The sequence below is a fragment of the Eucyclogobius newberryi genome, unplaced genomic scaffold (genome assembly GCF_026437365.1).
Source record: "Eucyclogobius newberryi isolate DKJ021-1_F unplaced genomic scaffold, fEucNew1.0.hap1 SCAF_5, whole genome shotgun sequence".
Taxonomy (NCBI): Eukaryota; Metazoa; Chordata; class Actinopteri; order Gobiiformes; family Gobiidae; genus Eucyclogobius; species Eucyclogobius newberryi.
The window spans coordinates 5,914,098-5,938,306 of NW_027316167.1; the positions used below are offsets into that span (position 1 = coordinate 5,914,098).

At 50.9% G+C, this 24,209-nt stretch overlaps 1 protein-coding gene across 1 annotated transcript; it reads left to right on the forward strand.

Moving 5' to 3' along the window:
- The first annotated feature begins 3,292 nt into the window (after positions 1 to 3,292).
- Positions 3,293 to 23,761, forward strand: lins1 (lines homolog 1). Its single transcript, XM_072464932.1, has 6 exons — positions 3,293 to 3,768; positions 3,850 to 3,936; positions 4,103 to 4,277; positions 4,773 to 5,342; positions 5,531 to 5,942; positions 23,146 to 23,761. Exons 1-6 carry the CDS (start codon positions 3,373 to 3,375, stop codon positions 23,759 to 23,761), a joined length of 2,256 nt encoding a protein of 751 aa, XP_072321033.1. The 5' UTR covers positions 3,293 to 3,372.
- Positions 23,762 to 24,209: the final 448 nt, after the last annotated feature.

Sequence of the window (24,209 nt, forward strand, 5' to 3'; positions counted from 1 at the left end):
CTAAACGCAAACGTGCCACGCCTCTTGCCACGCCCCGTCCCACACCGCATGGCTCTGTTGACAAAGCAAATATTGAGCCGGAGATTGTTCCCACCTTGTTCAAAGTGTCGCAGCAGGATGTCTTTGTGAAGTAAAAGTCTTTTTAAAGTAGGTTAGAGAGATTAGCGACGTGGACCAGTGAAAGTCGACAGAGAGTCTACAAAGGGTCTTTACAAAGGGCCCTGACCGGTGTTGCCCCTATCAACGGTCATGTCTGAGTCGTATTGACACAACACACAGAGAGTGATCGCGTCCGACCGCTTTTCCACGGTTTTAACTGTCATTTTACGCCAAAGCGGCAGAAAAGCAAGCACAGCGTTTGTATTCTGAATGTCTGTAAATGTCCACAGTGAAATAGTCTTTTTAGAGCAGATTTAAAGTTGTTTCATGGTCAAAAATCAGCATTTAGAATTTTCACAATGAGTGAATGTTTGTAAGTGATTCTCCTTTGTGTCAATCTGAGTTTAGACCAGATTTATATCAGTTATAAACCCGGTTTAGACTCGGTAGAGCCTGGTCCAGTCTCAGTTTAGACCTGGTGGTGACTTAGTTTAGTCTAATGTGCAAGGAACAGGCAACTTTACACCTTTAATTGTCATGAAAAAGCATAAACGACTTATTTCATAATAAACATATAGTTTAAACAGAATGATTTGCTGAATTAATAACTCCAAATCCCTTAAATAGTAACTGCATCACTCTTTGTTTACTGTGGATTAACTATATTATGTGTGTTCAAGGTACAATCACTATGCAAATGTTTCTCCACACCACTTTGCCAAAGCGCAGCCGCTGCAGGTGTCCAGTGACAAAACAACAAGAATACATGTATATAAATGTGTTATATACGTGTTATATACGTGTTATATACGTGTTATATACGTGTAAGCTGCAGAGAGACGCACTTACCTGGAGCAGCGGAGAGTCCCGGATCATAAATGTCACTCCTGGATTCTCAGATGAGCTCCAGCCCCTGATCCTTTGTTTGACATTCTTCTGGGCAGGGCACACCTATGCGGACACAATCACCTGGGAACCCCCCCTGCCCCCGCCTCTGCCAAGTACAAACACAAAGGCCTCGCTTATGTGTGCCGTATCTGGTGACGCCGCTCACACAGGAGCAGACTCGGGCCTGCAGGGCAATGTGCAGGGCAATGTGCAGGGCAATGCAGGGCTGTGCAGGGCAACGCAGGGCAGTGCAGGGCAATGCAGGGCAGTGCAGGGCTGTGCAGGGCAACGCAGGGCAGTGCAGGGCAATGCAGGGCAGTGCAGGGCTGTGCAGGGCAACGCAGGGCAGCGCAGGGCAATGCAGGGCAGTGCAGGGCTGTGCAGGGCAACGCAGGGCAGCGCAGGGCAGCGCAGGGCAGTGCAGGGCTGTGCAGGGCAGCGCAGGGCAGCGCAGGGCAGTGCAGGGCAGTGCAGGGCTGTACAGGGCAACGCAGGGCAGCGCAGGGCAGCGCAGGGCAGTGCAGGGCAGTGCAGGGCTGTACAGGGCAGCGCAGGGCAGCGCAGGGCAGCGCAGGGCAGTGCAGGGCTGTACAGGGCAGTGCACGGCAGTGCAGGACAACGCAGGGCAACGCAGGGCAACGCAGGGCAGTGTAGGCATTGCAGGGCAACGCAGTGCTGTGCAGGGCAATGCAGGGCAATGCAGGGAAGTGTAGGGCAACGCAGGGCTGTGCAGGGCAGTGTAGGGCAACGCAGGGCAATGCAGGGCAGTGCAGGGCTGTGCAGGGCTGTGCAGGGCTGTGCGGGGCAGTGCAGTTTTTTAACTGTTGACACACTTTTCTTACGGAGAAGCTCCGCCTCCATTTACAGCACAAGGATAATATCTCAGGCGTGTGCAGTGAGTTTCACAATAAAGCCTCACTGCAGGTGGCAAACGCAGAGACTTTTATGTTGAAAGCAGCACACGGGACGCGTCTGGTGTTTATCCGGGAGCCTAGCAACCGACCGACGCGGCTCCTGAGATTTTCTAAATAATCTAGACTCAAAATAATCAAAAATCGTATCTACCTCTGTATCTACCTGCGTTGCACCAATGAAATTTCCCCATGTGGGACAATAAAGGATTATCTTATCTTATCTTATCTTAAATGTGTTCCAGACCCCGACTCTGACACCCATTACCACCACACAACTCTATATATGTTTTAAACGGTCAAATTAGACCTTCACAAATGTTGTTTCATATTGTAATAATGTTATAGATATTTAGTTGTTATTAACCAATATTATTTAAGATGTGTTAGTGGGTCAGGTGTTAGTGGGTCAAGACACTGGGATCAGTACATTCATATTACTGTATGTTGTGCCCCTCCTGTACCCTCCTGTGCCCCTCCTGTACCCTCTTGTGCCCCTCCTGTACCCTCCTGTGCCCCTCCTGTACCCTCTTGTGCCCCTCCTGTACCCTCCTGTGCCCTCCTGTGCCCCTCCTGTGCCCCTCCTGTACCCTCCTGTGCCCTTCCTGTGCCCCTCCTGTACCCTCCTGTGCCCTCCTGTGCCCCTCTTGTGCCCTCCTGTACCCTCCTATGCCCCTCCTGTACCCTCCTGTGCCCCCCTGTACCCTCCTGTACCCCTCCTGTACCCTCTTGTGCCCCTCCTGTACCCTCCTGTGCCCCTCCTGTGCCCCTCCTGTATCCTCCTGTGCCCTTCCTGTGCCCCTCCTGTGCCCTCCTGTGCCCCTCTTGTGCCCTCCTGTACCCTCCTGTGCCCTCCTGTGCCCCTCCTGTACCCTCCTGTACCCTCCTATGCCCCTCCTGTACCCTCCTGTGCCCCCCTGTACCCTCCTGTGCCCCTCCTGTACCCTCTTGTGCCCCTCCTGTACCCTCCTGTGCCCCTCCTGTGCCCCTCCTGTGCCCCTCCTGTACCCTCCTGTGCCCTTCCTGTGCCCCTCCTGTGCCCTCCTGTGCCCCTCTTGTGCCCTCCTGTACCCTCCTGTGCCCTCCTGTGCCCCTCCTGTACCCTCCTGTGCCCTCCTGTGCCCCTCTTGTGCCCTCCTGTACCCTCCAATGATAATATTGTCTGGAGCCATCACTGCCTCGTGCCCTCCAGCAGAGGGTACTGTTGCACTTACAGCTTTTATGAAGTGTTGAAATCAGGACAAAACATGCAACTCAAGTCATGAAGTATTTTAATTAATGTAACAGTTAAATACATAAAGCTCCATCACAGTTTATACGTAGTGCTCGCTGTGACCAGAAGGGGGCAGTAATGCAATGTCAACTTTACTCAGACTCTACAGAGGAAGAAGGGAAAGAGCAGAGGCGCGTGAGCGTCCCAGAAGCAGAGGATGGACCGCGCCACAAGTTTAAAGAGAACAAGTCCAGGGCCGAGATGAGCGGAGAGACTGTCCCGGAGCCGCTGGCCCCTCTGGAGGAGCCGCTGGCCCCTCTGGAGGAGCCGCTGGCCCCTCTGGAGGAGCTGTACCACTGTGTCGTGTCTGTAGACTGTCCCAGCCTCACACCCGCACACTCCGCGCGCCTGCTGCGCTCCTGCCTGTGCGCGCATGGAGCCGGGGAGGGTGCTCCTGAGCCCGGGTGTGAGGGTGCTCCTGAGGGTGCTCCTGAGGGTGCTCTTGAGGGTGCCAGAGGCCCGGAGCTCCTGTGTGTGGGTCTGACTGTGCTGGAGCAGCTGTTGTGCCGCCTCACCGAGAGCAAAGGGGCCCCTGAGTTCCACCTGTTCGCTGAGGAGACTTGGAGTCTGCTCCAGCCTGATGCCATGTGCGCCCTGGTGGGTGCAGAGTCTCTGTGAGCTCCAGGCTGTGGGACAGTGGGACAGGTGGGACTAAACCTCTCTGATGTTGTGTTGCAGCTGCAGCAGTGTCACTCGGAGGACCCGCTCGTGCGTCATCTGAGTGTCACGTGTGTCTCCGCCGCTGTCATCAACCAACTGCACCACGTGAGCATCTGTCTGACGCACACGAGCCCTGTTTCACCTGGAGCTGAGAGGGAGGCGGGACATCCTGCCTCTAGTGGTCATAGTGACCATGGGGTCAGGGCTTAGGGGTCAGGGGTCAGGTCCTAGGTCACATTAGTCACATTGGCTCCTCTTGTGTTTTGTGCAGGGCTCGATCAGTGATGAGTGGGGTCAGTGGTGTCTTCTGGCCCTTTGCCCGTCCTCTTGTCCCTCGGGGCCCCTCTGTCCCTCTGGGCCCTTCTGTCCCTCGGGGCCCCCTGTGCATGCTTGTGTCCGCTCCTTGACAGAGGTCCTCAGACGGCTGCTGAAGGGACGACACCACGGTAACCACTCTTATTACCGGTAACTATTTATTATTAGTTACTACATTAATAAACATGAAGTCTAAATGCACCGGATCTGATCATTTAATACAATATATGAATATAATGCTTACATCGATCCTTAATATTGTTTCTATGGAATGATTTATCCTTCAAACTAGAACATATGATACTTTTAATTAGCAATATACTAGTAATGACTAATGAAACACCAGTACATGATGTAGGTGTCATATTTATGAGTAAAGTGTATTATTAATTAAGACAAATTAGATAAGATTTATTATTTTTTACAGATTAATTGAATAATGCTTCTGCTGTTAAAGGAAATATATCTTGGTTTAGGTTTTAGAGTTTGTATTTGTCGAGACAATAACTACATCTCCAGTTCAACACTGGTTTCATTATTAGTTCATGTTCTAAAGGAAAATGTGAAACTGTCTTTTTATTCATCGCTGGAAATTCAAGTAAAGAAAGTTTGTTTTCTCTTTTTAGACTTCACAGAGAAAGTACTGGTCGAATTCGACTCCAGCCTGTCGGCCTTCTGCTCCCAGCTGCTGAGTGTGGACGCAGGGGCCCCTGGTGGAACTTGGGGGGCCCCTGATGGAGCTTGGGGGTCCACCGTGAGCCTGATGCTGGACCTGCTGGAGGTGCTGTGCGCCTGCAGGAGTGCGTGTGAACTTCAGGGCGTGGCCGTGGGGGGGCAGTGCCTGCTCTGCCTCTGCGCCTCTAAACTGCTGACCCTCTGCTCCTGCCCGCTCCCGCCCGGGCTCAGGCGCAGAGTGCTGCTCGTCCTGAAGAGGGCGCTGGTGCAGAGGGCGGGGGAGGACTGGACCGGGGGACACTCGGGGACACTCCGGTGCAGTGATGTCCTCCTGCTGGCCAACAGCGTGCTGCGGGCGGCGGCTGAAGGAGGGCTGAGGGGCGTCGCCGTGGAGGGGGAGTGCTTCTTCGGGGGCGCGCGGGCGGTCGGGACGGGTCCTTCTGGGGACAACGTGACCCTCAGAGCGCTGGGCCTCGTCCTGCTCAAGTCCATGGAGCTGCAGTGTCAAGCCAACGGCCCAGGTATGATTCAAGAAATGAGTTCAAACATATATATTTGATTTAACCATAACAGGTAAAATAAAATATATATATATACAACATACATTCTACATGATAACACATGTTTGAATAAAGTTCTTTAGGTTTGAAAATAATATAAAATAGTCAATATTAAGCACTGATGTGATAGGAGTGTATTTGCCGTGCAGTTCCTTCACTCCTGCGCCTCCAGAGCCTGTGGGACGTCCTGCCCGTGGACCCGTCCCTGCCCGTGGACCCGTCTCTGCCCGTGGACCCGTCCCTGCCCGTGGACCCGTCCCTGCCCGTGGACCCGTCTCTGCCCGTGGACCCGTCCCTGCCCGTGGACCCGTCCCTGCCCGTGGACCCGTCTCTGCCCGTGGACCCGTCTCTGCCCGTGGACCCGTCCCTGCCCGTGGACCCGTCTCTGCCCGTGGACCCGTCCCTGCCCGTGGACCCGTCCCTGCCCGTTGACCCGTCAGCGCCCCCCTCAGGCCATCACCGCTGCTCCAGGCTCAGCTCTGTGTTCGGAGAGCAAGATGACGACATGATGGAAGCGGCCAAAGCTCTGCTCTGCATTTACCTGCACCACAGGTTACACAGGTTACCATGACACCACAGGTTACCATGACACCACAGGTTACATGACACCACAGGTTACATGACACCACAGGTTACATGACACCACAGGTTACATGACACCACAGGTTACCATGACACCACAGGTTACATGACACCACAGGTTACATGACACCACAGGTTACCATGACACCACAGGTTACCATGACACCACAGGTTACCATGACACCACAGGTTACATGACACCACAGGTTACCATGACACCACAGGTTACATGACACCACAGGTTACCATGACGCCACAGGTTACATGACGCCACAGGTTACATGACACCACAGGTTACCATGACACCACAGGTTACATGACACCACAGGTTACATGACACCACAGGTTACATGACGCCACAGGTTACATGACGCCACAGGTTACATGACGCCACAGGTTACACAGGTTACCATGACACCACAGGTTACATGACACCACAGGTTACATGACACCACAGGTTACCATGACACCACAGGTTACATGACACCACAGGTTACATGACACCACAGGTTACATGACGCCACAGGTTACATGACGCCACAGGTTACATGACGCCACAGGTTACACAGGTTACCATGACACCACAGGTTACATGACACCACAGGTTACATGACACCACAGGTTACATGACACCACAGGTTACATGACACCACAGGTTACATGACACCACAGGTTACCATGACACCACAGGTTACATGACGTCACAGGTTACCATGACACCACAGGTTACATGACACCACAGGTTACATGACACCACAGGTTACCATGACACCACAGGTTACATGACGTCACAGGTTACCATGACACCACAGGTTACATGACACCACAGGTTACATGACGCCACAGGTTACCATGACGCCACAGGTTACATGACGCCACAGGTTACATGACGCCACAGGTTACATGACACCACAGGTTACCATGACGCCACAGGTTACATGACACCACAGGTTACCATGACACCACAGGTTACATGACACCACAGGTTACATGACGCCACAGGTTACCATGACGCCACAGGTTACATGACACCACAGGTTACCATGACACCACAGGTTACCATGACACCACAGGTTACATGACGTCACAGGTTACCATGACACCACAGGTTACATGACACCACAGGTTACATGACGCCACAGGTTACCATGACGCCACAGGTTACATGACGCCACAGGTTACATGACGCCACAGGTTACATGACACCACAGGTTACCATGACGCCACAGGTTACATGACACCACAGGTTACCATGACACCACAGGTTACATGACACCACAGGTTACATGACGCCACAGGTTACCATGACGCCACAGGTTACATGACACCACAGGTTACCATGACACCACAGGTTACCATGACACCACAGGTTACCATGACACCACAGGTTACCATGACGCCACAGGTTACATGACACCACAGGTTACATGACACCACAGGTTACCATGACACCACAGGTTACCATGACACCACAGGTTACATGACACCACAGGTTACCATGACACCACAGGTTACATGACAACCCACAGGTTACCATGACACCACAGGTTACATGACACCACAGGTTACCATGACGCCACAGGTTACCTGACAACACAGGTTACATGACACCACAGGTTACCATGACACCACAGGTTACATGACGCTACAGGTTACCTGACACCACAGGTTACCATGACACCACAGGTTACCATGACACCACAGGTTACATGACGCCACAGGTTACATGACACCACAGGTTACCATGACGCCACAGGTTACATGACGCCACAGGTTACATGACACCACAGGTTACATGACACCACAGGTTACATGACACCACAGGTTACATGACACCACAGGTTACATGACACCACAGGTTACATGACACCACAGGTTACAATGACGCCACAGGTTACATGACGCCACAGGTTACACAGGTTACCATGACACCACAGGTTACATGACACCACAGGTTACATGACACCACAGGTTACATGACACCACAGGTTACCATGACGCCACAGGTTACATGACGCCACAGGTTACCATGACACCACAGGTTACATGACACCACAGGTTACATGACGCCACAGGTTACATGACACCACAGGTTACATGACACCACAGGTTACCATGACACCACAGGTTACCATGACACCACAGGTTACATGACACCACAGGTTACCATGACACCACAGGTTACATGACAACCCACAGGTTACCATGACACCACAGGTTACATGACACCACAGGTTACCATGACGCCACAGGTTACCTGACAACACAGGTTACATGACACCACAGGTTACCATGACACCACAGGTTACATGACGCTACAGGTTACATGACGCCACAGGTTACATGACACCACAGGTTACATGACACCACAGGTTACATGACACCACAGGTTACATGACACCACAGGTTACATGACACCACAGGTTACATGACACCACAGGTTACAATGACGCCACAGGTTACATGACGCCACAGGTTACATGACACCACAGGTTACATGACACCACAGGTTACCATGACGCCACAGGTTACCATGACGCCACAGGTTACATGACGCCACAGGTTACCATGACACCACAGGTTACATGACACCACAGGTTACATGACGCCACAGGTTACCATGACGCCACAGGTTACATGACGCCACAGGTTACATGACACCACAGGTTACCATGACGCCACAGGTTACATGACACCACAGGTTACCATGACACCACAGGTTACATGACACCACAGGTTACCATGACGCCACAGGTTACCATGACGCCACAGGTTACATGACGCCACAGGTTACATGATGCCACAGGTTACATGACGCCACAGGTTACATGACACCACAGGTTACCATGACACCACAGGTTACATGACACCACAGGTTACATGACACCACAGGTTACATGACACCACAGGTTACATGACACCACAGGTTACATGACGCCACAGGTTACCATGACGCCACAGGTTACATGACACCACAGGTTACCATGACACCACAGGTTACCATGACACCACAGGTTACATGACACCACAGGTTACCATGACACCACAGGTTACATGACACCACAGGTTACCATGACACCACAGGTTACATGACGCCACAGGTTACCTGACACCACAGGTTACATGACACCACAGGTTACCATGACACCACAGGTTACATGACGCCACAGGTTACCTGACACCACAGGTTACCATGACACCACAGGTTACCATGACACCACAGGTTACATGACGCTACAGGTTACCTGACACCACAGGTTACCATGACACCACAGGTTACCATGACACCACAGGTTACATGACGCCACAGGTTACATGACACCACAGGTTACCATGACGCCACAGGTTACATGACGCCACAGGTTACATGACGCCACAGGTTACATGACACCACAGGTTACATGACACCACAGGTTACCATGACACCACAGGTTACATGACACCACAGGTTACATGACACCACAGGTTACATGACGCCACAGGTTACCTGACACCACAGGTTACATGACACCACAGGTTACCATGACACCACAGGTTACATGACGCCACAGGTTACCTGACACCACAGGTTACCATGACACCACAGGTTACCATGACACCACAGGTTACATGACGCCACAGGTTACCATGACGCCACAGGTTACATGACACCACAGGTTACATGACGCCACAGGTTACATGACGCCACAGGTTACATGACACCACAGGTTACCATGACGCCACAGGTTACATGACACCACAGGTTACCATGACACCACAGGTTACATGACACCACAGGTTACATGACACCACAGGTTACATGACACCACAGGTTACATGACACCACAGGTTACCATGACACCACAGGTTACCATGACACCACAGGTTACATGACGCCACAGGTTACATGACACCACAGGTTACATGACACCACAGGTTACCATGACACCACAGGTTACCATGACACCACAGGTTACATGACACCACAGGTTACCATGACACCACAGGTTACATGACAACCCACAGGTTACCATGACACCACAGGTTACATGACACCACAGGTTACCATGACGCTACAGGTTACCTGACAACACAGGTTACATGACACCACAGGTTACCATGACACCACAGGTTACATGACGCTACAGGTTACCTGACACCACAGGTTACCATGACACCACAGGTTACCATAACACCACAGGTTACATGACGCCACAGGTTACATGACACCACAGGTTACCATGACGCCACAGGTTACATGACGCCACAGGTTACATGACGCCACAGGTTACATGACACCACAGGTTACATGACACCACAGGTTACATGACACCACAGGTTACCATGACACCACAGGTTACATGACACCACAGGTTACATGACACCACAGGTTACATGACACCACAGGTTACATGACACCACAGGTTACAATGACGCCACAGGTTACATGACGCCACAGGTTACACAGGTTACCATGACACCACAGGTTACATGACACCACAGGTTACATGACACCACAGGTTACATGACACCACAGGTTACCATGACGCCACAGGTTACATGACGCCACAGGTTACCATGACACCACAGGTTACATGACACCACAGGTTACATGACGCCACAGGTTACATGACACCACAGGTTACATGACACCACAGGTTACCATGACACCACAGGTTACATGACACCACAGGTTACCATGACACCACAGGTTACATGACACCCCACAGGTTACCATGACACCACAGGTTACATGACACCACAGGTTACCATGACGCCACAGGTTACCTGACAACACAGGTTACCATGACACCACAGGTTACCATGACACCACAGGTTACATGACGCCACAGGTTACATGACGCCACAGGTTACATGACACCACAGGTTACCATGACGCCACAGGTTACATGACACCACAGGTTACCATGACACCACAGGTTACATGACACCACAGGTTACATGACACCACAGGTTACATGACACCACAGGTTACATGACACCACAGGTTACCATGACACCACAGGTTACCATGACACCACAGGTTACATGACGCCACAGGTTACATGACACCACAGGTTACATGACACCACAGGTTACCATGACACCACAGGTTACCATGACACCACAGGTTACATGACACCACAGGTTACCATGACACCACAGGTTACATGACAACCCACAGGTTACCATGACACCACAGGTTACATGACACCACAGGTTACCATGACGCTACAGGTTACCTGACAACACAGGTTACATGACACCACAGGTTACCATGACACCACAGGTTACATGACGCTACAGGTTACCTGACACCACAGGTTACCATGACACCACAGGTTACCATAACACCACAGGTTACATGACGCCACAGGTTACATGACACCACAGGTTACCATGACGCCACAGGTTACATGACGCCACAGGTTACATGACGCCACAGGTTACATGACACCACAGGTTACATGACACCACAGGTTACATGACACCACAGGTTACCATGACACCACAGGTTACATGACACCACAGGTTACATGACACCACAGGTTACATGACACCACAGGTTACATGACACCACAGGTTACAATGACGCCACAGGTTACATGACGCCACAGGTTACACAGGTTACCATGACACCACAGGTTACATGACACCACAGGTTACATGACACCACAGGTTACATGACACCACAGGTTACCATGACGCCACAGGTTACATGACGCCACAGGTTACCATGACACCACAGGTTACATGACACCACAGGTTACATGACGCCACAGGTTACATGACACCACAGGTTACATGACACCACAGGTTACCATGACACCACAGGTTACATGACACCACAGGTTACCATGACACCACAGGTTACATGACAACCCACAGGTTACCATGACACCACAGGTTACATGACACCACAGGTTACCATGACGCCACAGGTTACCTGACAACACAGGTTACATGACACCACAGGTTACCATGACACCACAGGTTACATGACGCTACAGGTTACCTGACACCACAGGTTACCATGACACCACAGGTTACCATGACACCACAGGTTACATGACGCCACAGGTTACATGACACCACAGGTTACCATGACGCCACAGGTTACATGACGCCACAGGTTACATGACGCCACAGGTTACATGACACCACAGGTTACATGACACCACAGGTTACATGACACCACAGGTTACATGACACCACAGGTTACATGACACCACAGGTTACATGACACCACAGGTTACAATGACGCCACAGGTTACATGACGCCACAGGTTACATGACGCCACAGGTTACATGACGCCACAGGTTACATGACACCACAGGTTACCATGACGCCACAGGTTACCATGACGCCACAGGTTACATGACGCCACAGGTTACCATGACACCACAGGTTACATGACACCACAGGTTACATGACGCCACAGGTTACCATGACGCCACAGGTTACATGACGCCACAGGTTACATGACACCACAGGTTACCATGACGCCACAGGTTACATGACACCACAGGTTACCATGACACCACAGGTTACATGACACCACAGGTTACATGACGCCACAGGTTACCATGACGCCACAGGTTACATGACGCCACAGGTTACATGACGCCACAGGTTACATGATGCCACAGGTTACATGACGCCACAGGTTACCATGACACCACAGGTTACCATGACACCACAGGTTACATGACACCACAGGTTACATGACACCACAGGTTACATGACACCACAGGTTACATGACGCCACAGGTTACCATGACGCCACAGGTTACATGACACCACAGGTTACCATGACACCACAGGTTACCATGACACCACAGGTTACATGACACCACAGGTTACCATGACACCACAGGTTACATGACACCACAGGTTACCATGACACCACAGGTTACATGACGCCACAGGTTACCTGACACCACAGGTTACATGACACCACAGGTTACCATGACACCACAGGTTACATGACGCCACAGGTTACCTGACACCACAGGTTACCATGACACCACAGGTTACCATGACACCACAGGTTACATGACGCCACAGGTTACATGACACCACAGGTTACCATGACACCACAGGTTACATGACGCCACAGGTTACATGACGCCACAGGTTACATGACACCACAGGTTACATGACACCACAGGTTACCATGACACCACAGGTTACATGACACCACAGGTTACATGACACCACAGGTTACCATGACACCACAGGTTACCATGACACCACAGGTTACATGACACCACAGGTTACCATGACACCACAGGTTACATGACACCACAGGTTACATGACACCACAGGTTACATGACACCACAGGTTACCATGACACCACAGGTTACATGACACCACAGGTTACATGACACCACAGGTTACCATGACACCACAGGTTACCATGACACCACAGGTTACATGACACCACAGGTTACATGACACCACAGGTTACCATGACACCACAGGTTACCATGACACCACAGGTTACATGACACCACAGGTTATCATGACACCACAGGTTACCTTGACACCACAGGTTACCATGACACCACAGGTTACCATGACACCACAGGTTACCATGACACCACAGGTTACATGACGCCACAGGTTACACAGGTTACCATGACACCACAGGTTACATGACACCACAGGTTACATGACACCACAGGTTACCATGACACCACAGGTTACCATGACACCACAGGTTACATGACGCCACAGGTTACCATGACACCACAGGTTACATGACACCACAGGTTACATGACGCCACAGGTTACCATGACGCCACAGGTTACCATGACGCCACAGGTTACATGACACCACAGGTTACATGACACCACAGGTTACATGACACCACAGGTTACCATGACACCACAGGTTACATGACACCACAGGTTACCATGACACCACAGGTTACATGACACCACAGGTTACATGACACCACAGGTTACCATGACACCACAGGTTACCATGACACCACAGGTTACATGACGCCACAGGTTACATGACGCCACAGGTTACATGACGCCACAGGTTACACAGGTTACCATGACACCACAGGTTACATGACACCACAGGTTACATGACACCACAGGTTACATGACACCACAGGTTACCATGACACCACAGGTTACATGACGCCACAGATTACCATGACGCCACAGGTTACATGACACCACAGGTTACATGACACCACAGGTTACATGACGCCACAGGTTACATGACGCCACAGGTTACCATGACGCCACAGGTTACATGACGCCACAGGTTACATGACGCCACAGGTTACCATGACACCACTGGTTACCATGACACCACTGGTTACCATGACGCCACAGGTTACCATGACACCACAGGTTACATGACGCCACAGGTTACCATGACGCCACTGGTTACCATGACGCCACTGGTTACCATGACGCCACAGGTTACCATGACGCCACAGGTTACATGACACCACAGGTTACCATGACACCACAGGTTACCATGACGCCACAGGTTACCATGACGCCACAGGTTACCATGACGCCACAGGTTACATGACGCCACTGGTTACATGACACCACAGGTTACATGTCACCACAGGTTACATGTCACCACAGGTTACATGACACCACAGGTTACATGACACCACAGGTTACCATGACACCACAGGTTACCATGACACCACAGGTTACATGACACCACAGGTTACATGACACCACAGGTTACCATGACACCACAGGTTACATGACACCACAGGTTACCATGACACCACAGGTTACATGACACCACAGGTTACATGACACCACAGGTTATCATGACACCACAGGTTACCATGACACCACAGGTTACCATGACACCACAGGTTACATGACACCACAGGTTACATGACACCACAGGTTACATGACACCACAGGTTATCATGACACCACAGGTTACCATGACACCACAGGTTACCATGACACCACAGGTTACCATGACACCACAGGTTACATGACACCACAGGTTACATGACGCCACAGGTTACACAGGTTACCATGACACCACAGGTTACATGACACCACAGGTTACATGACACCACAGGTTACATGACGCCACAGGTTACATGACGCCACAGGTTACCATGACACCACAGGTTACATGACACCACAGGTTACATGACACCACAGGTTACATGACACCACAGGTTACCATGACACCACAGGTTACCATGACACCACAGGTTACATGACGCCACAGGTTACCATGACACCACAGGTGACATGACACCACAGGTTACATGACGCCACAGGTTACCATGACGCCACAGGTTACATGACGCCACAGGTTACATGACGCCACAGGTTACATGACGCCACAGGTTACATGACACCACAGGTTACCATGACACCACAGGTTACATGACGCCACAGGTTACCATGACGCCACAGGTTACATGACACCACAGGTTACCATGACACCACAGGTTACATGACGCCACAGGTTACCATGACGCCACAGGTTACATGACACCACAGGTTACCATGACACCACAGGTTACCATGACACCACAGGTTACATGACACCACAGGTTACCATGACACCACAGGTTACATGAGACCCCACAGGTTACCATGACACCACAGGTTACATGACACCACAGGTTACCATGACACCACAGGTTACATGACGCCACAGGTTACCTGACACCACAGGTTACCATGACACCACAGGTTACCATGACACCACAGGTTACATGACGCCACAGGTTACCTGACACCACAGGTTACCATGACACCACAGGTTACCATGACACCACAGGTTACATGACACCACAGGTTACATGACACCACAGGTTACATGACACCACAGGTTACCATGACACCACAGGTTACCATGACACCACAGGTTACCATGACGCCACAGGTTACATGACACCACAGGTTACCATGACACCACAGGTTACATGACACCACAGGTTACCATGACACCACAGGTTACATGACACCCCACGGGTTACCATGACACCACAGGTTACATGACACCACAGGTTACCATGACACCACAGGTTACATGACGCCACAGGTTACCTGACACCACAGGTTACCATGACACCACAGGTTACCATGACACCACAGGTTACATGACGCCACAGGTTACATGACACCACAGGTTACCATGACGCCACAGGTTACATGACGCCACAGGTTACATGACGCCACAGGTTACATGACACCACAGGTTACCATGACACCACAGGTTACATGACACCACAGGTTACATGACACCACAGGTTACCATGACACCACAGGTTACCATGACACCACAGGTTACATGACACCACAGGTTACATGACACCACAGGTTTCCATGACACCACAGGTTTACATGACACCACAGGTTACATGACACCACAGGTTACCATGACACCACAGGTTACCATGACACCACAGGTTACATGACACCACAGGTTACATGACACCACAGGTTACATGACACCACAGGTTACATGACACCACAGGTTACATGACACCACAGGTTACCATGACACCACAGGTTACATGACACCACAGGTTACCATGACACCACAGGTTACCATGACACCACAGGTTACATGACACCACAGGTTACATGACACCACAGGTTACCATGACGCCACAGGTTACCATGACGCCACAGGTTACATGACACCACAGGTTACCATGACACCACAGGTTACATGACACCACAGGTTACATGACGCCACAGGTTACCATGACACCACAGGTTACATGACGCCACAGGTTACATGACACCACAGGTTACATGACACCACAGGTTACATGACGCTACAGGTTACCATGACGCCACAGGTTACATGACACCACAGGTTACCATGACACCACAGGTTACATGACACCACAGGTTACATGACGCCACAGGTTACCATGACACCACAGGTTACCATGACACCACAGGTTACCATGACACCACAGGTTACATGACACCACAGGTTACATGACACCACAGGTTACCATGACACCACAGGTTACATGACACCACAGGTTGCATGACGCCACAGGTTACCATGACGCCACAGGTTACCATGACACCACAGGTTACCATGACACCACAGGTTACCATGACGCCACAGGTTACATGACACCACAGGTTACCATGACACCACAGGTTACCATGACACCACAGGTTACATGACGCCACAGGTTACCATGACACCACAGGTTACATGACACCCCACAGGTTACCATGACACCACAGGTTACATGACACCACAGGTTACCATGACACCACAGGTTACATGACACCACAGGTTACCATGACGCCACAGGTTACATGACGCCACAGGTTACCATGACGCCACAGGTTACATGACACCACAGGTTACCATGACACCACAGGTTACATGACACCACAGGTTACATGACGCCACAGGTTACCATGACGCCACAGGTTACCATGACGCCACAGGTTACAATGACACCACAGGTTACCATGACACCACAGGTTACCATGACACCACAGGTTACCATGACACCACAGGTTACCATGACACCACAGGTTACATGACACCACAGGTTACCATGACACCACAGGTTACCATGACACCACAGGTTACATGACACGACAGGTTACATGACACCACAGGTTACACAGGTTACCATGACACCACAGGTTACATGACACCACAGGTTACATGACGCCACAGGTTACATGACACCACTGGTTACCATGACACCACAGGTTACCATGACGCCACAGGTTACATGACACCACAGGTTACCATGACACCACAGGTTACCATGACGCCACAGGTTACATGACGCCACAGGTTACATGACACCACAGGTTACCATGACACCACAGGTTACATGACGCCACAGGTTACATGACACCACAGGTTACCATGACGCCACAGGTTACATGACGCCACAGGTTACATGACACCACAGGTTACCATGACGCCACAGGTTACATGACGCCACAGGTTACATGACACCACAGGTTACCATGACACCACAGGTTACCATGACACCACAGGTTACCATGACACCACAGGTTACCATGACACCACAGGTTACATGACACCACAGGTTACCATGACACCACAGGTTACCATGACACCACAGGTTACATGACACCACAGGTTACATGACACCACAGGTTATCATGACACCACAGGTTATCATGACACCACAGGTTACCATGACACCACAGGTTACCATGACACCACAGGTTACCATGACACCACAGGTTACATGACGCCACAGGTTACATGACGCCACAGGTTACACAGGTTACCATGACACCACAGGTTACATGACACCACAGGTTACCATGACACCACAGGTTACCATGACACCACAGGTTACATGACGCCACAGGTTACCATGACACCACAGGTTACATGACACCACAGGTTACATGACGCCACAGGTTACCATGACGCCACAGGTTACATGACGCCACAGGTTACATGACACCACAGGTTACATGACACCACAGGTTACCATGACACCACAGGTTACATGACACCACAGGTTACCATGACACCACAGGTTACCATGACACCACAGGTTACCATGACACCACAGGTTACATGACACCACAGGTTACCATGACACCACAGGTTACCATGACACCACAGGTTACATGACACCACAGGTTACCATGACACCACAGGTTACATGACGCCACAGGTTACACAGGTTACCATGACGCCACAGGTTACATGACACCACAGGTTACATGACACCACAGGTTACATGACACCACAGGTTACCATGACACCACAGGTTACATGACGCCACAGGTTACCATGACGCCACAGGTTACATGACACCACAGGTTACCATGACACCACAGGTTACATGACACCACAGGTTACCATGACGCCACAGGTTACCATGACACCACAGGTTACATGACGCCACAGGTTACATGACACCACAGGTTACATGACGCCACAGGTTACCATGACACCACAGGTTACCATGACACCACAGGTTACATGACACCACAGGTTACCATGACACCACAGGTTACCATGACACCACAGGTTACATGACGCCACAGGTTACCATGAAGCCACAGGTTACATGACACCACAGGTTACCATGACACCACAGGTTACATGACACCACAGGTTACATGACGCCACAGGTTACCATGACACCACAGGTTACCATGACACCACAGGTTACCATGACGCCACAGGTTACCATGACGCCACAGGTTACATGACACCACAGGTTACCATGACACCACAGGTTACCATGACGCCACAGGTTACATGACACCACAGGTTACCATGACACCACAGGTTACCATGACACCACAGGTTACATGACACCACAGGTTACCATGACACCACAGGTTACATGACACCCCACAGGTTACCATGACACCACAGGTTACATGACACCACAGGTTACCATGACACCACAGGTTACATGACGCCACAGGTTACCTGACACCACAGGTTACCATGACACCACAGGTTACCATGACACCACAGGTTACATGACACCACAGGTTACCATGACACCACAGGTTACATGACGCCACAGGTTACCATGACACCACAGGTTACCATGACACCACAGGTTACCATGACACCACAGGTTACATGACGCCACAGGTTACCATGACACCACAGGTTACATGACACCCCACAGGTTACCATGACACCACAGGTTACATGACACCACAGGTTACCATGACACCACAGGTTACATGACACCACAGGTTACCATGACACCACAGGTTATATGACGCCACAGGTTACCATGACGCCACAGGTTACATGACACCACAGGTTACCATGACACCACAGGTTACATGACACCACAGGTTACATGACGCCACAGGTTACCATGACGCCACAGGTTACAATGACACCACAGGTTACCATGACACCACAGGTTACCATGACACCACAGGTTACCATGACACCACAGGTTACCATGACACCACAGGTTACCCATGACACCACAGGTTACATGACACCACAGGTTACCATGACACCACAGGTTACCATGACACCACAGGTTACATGACACCACAGGTTACATGACACCACAGGTTACACAGGTTACCATGACACCACAGGTTACATGACACCACAGGTTACATGACGCCACAGGTTACATGACACCACTGGTTACCATGACACCACAGGTTACCATGACGCCACAGGTTACATGACACCACAGGTTACCATGACACCACAGGTTACCATGACGCCACAGGTTACATGACGCCACAGGTTACATGACACCACAGGTTACCATGACACCACAGGTTACATGACGCCACAGGTTACATGACGCCACAGGTTACCATGACGCCACAGGTTACATGACGCCACAGGTTACATGACACCACAGGTTACATGACACCACAGGTTACATGACACCACAGGTTACCATGACACCACAGGTTACCATGACACCACAGGTTACATGACACCACAGGTTACATGACACCACAGGTTACCATGACACCACTGGTTACATGACACCACAGGTTACCATGACACCACAGGTTACATGACACCACAGGTTACATGACACCACAGGTTATCATGACACCACAGGTTATCATGACACCACAGGTTACCATGACACCACAGGTTACCATGACACCACAGGTTACCATGACACCACAGGTTACATGACGCCACAGGTTACATGACGCCACAGGTTACACAGGTTACCATGACACCACAGGTTACATGACACCACAGGTTACATGACACCACAGGTTACATGACACCACAGGTTACCATGACACCACAGGTTACCATGACACCACAGGTTACATGACGCCACAGGTTACCATGACACCACAGGTTACATGACACCACAGGTTACATGACGCCACAGGTTACCATGACGCCACAGGTTACATGACGCCACAGGTTACATGACACCACAGGTTACATGACACCACAGGTTACCATGACACCACAGGTTACCATGACACCACAGGTTACATGACACCACAGGTTACCATGACACCACAGGTTACATGACACCACAGGTTACCATGACGCCACAGGTTACATGACGCCACAGGTTACCATGACACCACAGGTTACCATGACACCACAGGTTACCATGACGCCACAGGTTACATGACACCACAGGTTACCATGACACCACAGGTTACATGACACCACAGGTTACATGACGCCACAGGTTACCATGACGCCACAGGTTACCATGACACCACAGGTTACCATGACGCCACAGGTTACCATGACGCCACAGGTTACATGACACCACAGGTTACCATGACACCACAGGTTACCATGACGCCACAGGTTACATGACACCACAGGTTACCATGACACCACAGGTTACCATGACACCACAGGTTACATGACACCACAGGTTACATGACGCCACAGGTTACATGACACCCCACAGGTTACCATGACACCACAGGTTACATGACACCACAGGTTACCATGACACCACAGGTTACATGACACCACAGGTTACCATGACACCACAGGTTACATGACATCCCACAGGTTACCATGACACCACAGGTTACATGACACCACAGGTTACCATGACACCACAGGTTACCATGACACCACAGGTTACATGACGCCACAGGTTACCTGACACCACAGGTTACCATGACACCACAGGTTACCATGACACCACAGGTTACATGACACCACAGGTTACCATGACACCACAGGTTACATGACGCCACAGGTTACCATGACACCACAGGTTACCATGACACCACAGGTTACATGACACCACAGGTTACATGACGCCACAGGTTACATGACGCCACAGGTTACCATGACACCACAGGTTACATGACGCCACAGGTTAAATGACACCACAGGTTACATGACACCACAGGTTACATGACACCACAGGTTACATGACACCACAGGTTACATGACACCACAGGTTACATGACACCACAGGTTACATGACACCACAGGTTACCATGACGCCACAGGTTACCATGACACCACAGGTTACATGACGCCACAGGTTACATGACACCACAGGTTACATGACGCCACAGGTTACCATGACACCACAGGTTACCATGACACCACAGGTTACATGACACCACAGGTTACCATGACACCACAGGTTACCATGACACCACAGGTTACATGACGCCACAGGTTACCATGAAGCCACAGGTTACATGACACCACAGGTTACCATGACACCACAGGTTACATGACACCACAGGTTACATGACGCCACAGGTTACCATGACACCACAGGTTACCATGACGCCACAGGTTACCATGACGCCACAGGTTACATGACACCACAGGTTACCATGACACCACAGGTTACCATGACACCACAGGTTACATGACACCACAGGTTACATGACACCACAGGTTACATGACACCACAGGTTACCATGACACCACAGGTTACATGACACCACAGGTTACATGACGCCACAGGTTACCATGACACCACAGGTTACATGACACCCCACAGGTTACCATGACACCACAGGTTACCATGACACCACAGGTTACCATGACACCACAGGTTACATGACACCCCACAGGTTACCATGACACCACAGGTTACCATGACACCACAGGTTACCATGACACCACAGGTTACATGACACCACAGGTTACCATGACACACCACAGGTTACATGACACCACAGGTTACATGACGCCACAGGTTACCATGACACCACAGGTTACCATGACACCACAGGTTACCATGACACCACAGGTTACCATGACACCACAGGTTACATGACGCCACAGGTTATTTTTAAATATAAATGCTTTAAACCATTAGCAGTTTCCTTAATTAAATGGACTCAGCACTGCCGTTATGAGTCCATTTAATTAACCAAAGCGGCTCGTTGAGAACCCAGGATGCCCACATCTCTGTTTGCGTCTGGATATATTCTGGATGTCTAAAGCGGTAACCATGGCAACAATGTCAGACATGGCACGGAGCTTGACACGTTTGCAACTTGACTAACGTATGACTTTTTTAGCACGTGTTTTTAGCTCGCCGGGACCAGACGTATTCAAACACGAGACTGTGAAGCGCAGTTAGACACTTCAGGAAAAACATACGTCAGTTTGTAGAAGTACTTTTGAGAAACTTTAAATATGGATACTTTAAAGTCACGTCTGGGTTTTCCGTGCACATGTAAACGCACTGATCTTGACTTAGTTGCCTTGATTGCAGGCAGCAGGAGCCCGTCCCGAGCCCCGCCCCTTGCCACGCCCCTCCCCTGCCCCGGGCTTGCTCCTCGGGCCTGAACCCTCACTGCCACTTCCTGCTGCTGCTGCGGAGCCTGGCGTTCGACCACCGCGTGCTGCTGGACTTCCTCATCTCCACCGAGACCTGCTTCCTGGAGTATTTCGTGCGCTACCTCCGCCTCCTCCGCACGGACCCCGGGGGCTTCGGCGCGGCCTGTCCCGGCGTCGGTCCCGGGGCGCCGTCCACCAGAGCGGCACGGGTTCACGGGGCGCCTGGGAGGGCCGAGGGAGCAGAGGGAGCAGAGGGAGCGGGGCAGCGCCGCGGGGTTCTGCTGGTGGACTACAGCAGCTCCGGCGAGTCGGACACGGAGCAGGTGGAGCGGGCGGTGGAGCGGGCGGTGGAGCGGGCGGTGGAGCGGGCGGTGGAGCAGGACGGAGGCCCCTGTCGGGAGGCCGCGGTGCGCTGCCTGAGCCTGCTGCTGGAGCTGGTGTCCAGGCTCCACAGTAAGAAGCTCTTCCCGTACAACCCGAGCTCCCTGATCAAGCTCCTCACTGAGGCCGAGGCCAGTCTCAAGTCCCTGTCCACCCAAAAGCGTGAATGATGCATTAAAATGTACTTTATTACCTGCGTTTTTTACTCTTTCATTATTACTTCTCATCCAAAGTGTCTCAAGTTTTTAAATTTGAAAACCTGGTCACTCTAAACATACATTAACTACATCTTAATGAAACGCCTGGACGATCAACTCTCATCCGTCACCTCAAAGCGCATCCGACACGTTCTCAGGTTTTAATAATTATGTTTGTGGGTTAGTCCCTGTAGTAAATATGTATCATAGCTCATCAATAAGCGACATTTTAATAAAATAATGGTGTTATCTGACATTTCTTGTTATTACCAGAGCAAAGATCCAGATTTTATCACAGTTACAGCACGTCATATCTAAATATTAAGAAATAACCACAGCCATCTACGGTTTCTGCAAGTTCACACTTAATTGTGTAAAATGCACAAAAAAATGCAAATATGAATGACAAAGCACCGTTTAC

Bases quoted from the DNA above. Each gene is read 5' to 3' on its own strand.
- lins1 (XM_072464932.1), top strand. From the start codon at position 3,373: ATGAGCGGAGAGACTGTCCCGGAGCCGCTGGCCCCTCTGGAGGAGCCG. The intron at 5,343-5,530 runs GTATGATTCAAG...TTTGCCGTGCAG, and splicing joins GTGTCAAGCCAACGGCCCAG to TTCCTTCACTCCTGCGCCTC. The intron at 5,943-23,145 runs GTTACCATGACA...CCTTGATTGCAG, and splicing joins CTGCACCACAGGTTACACAG to GCAGCAGGAGCCCGTCCCGA.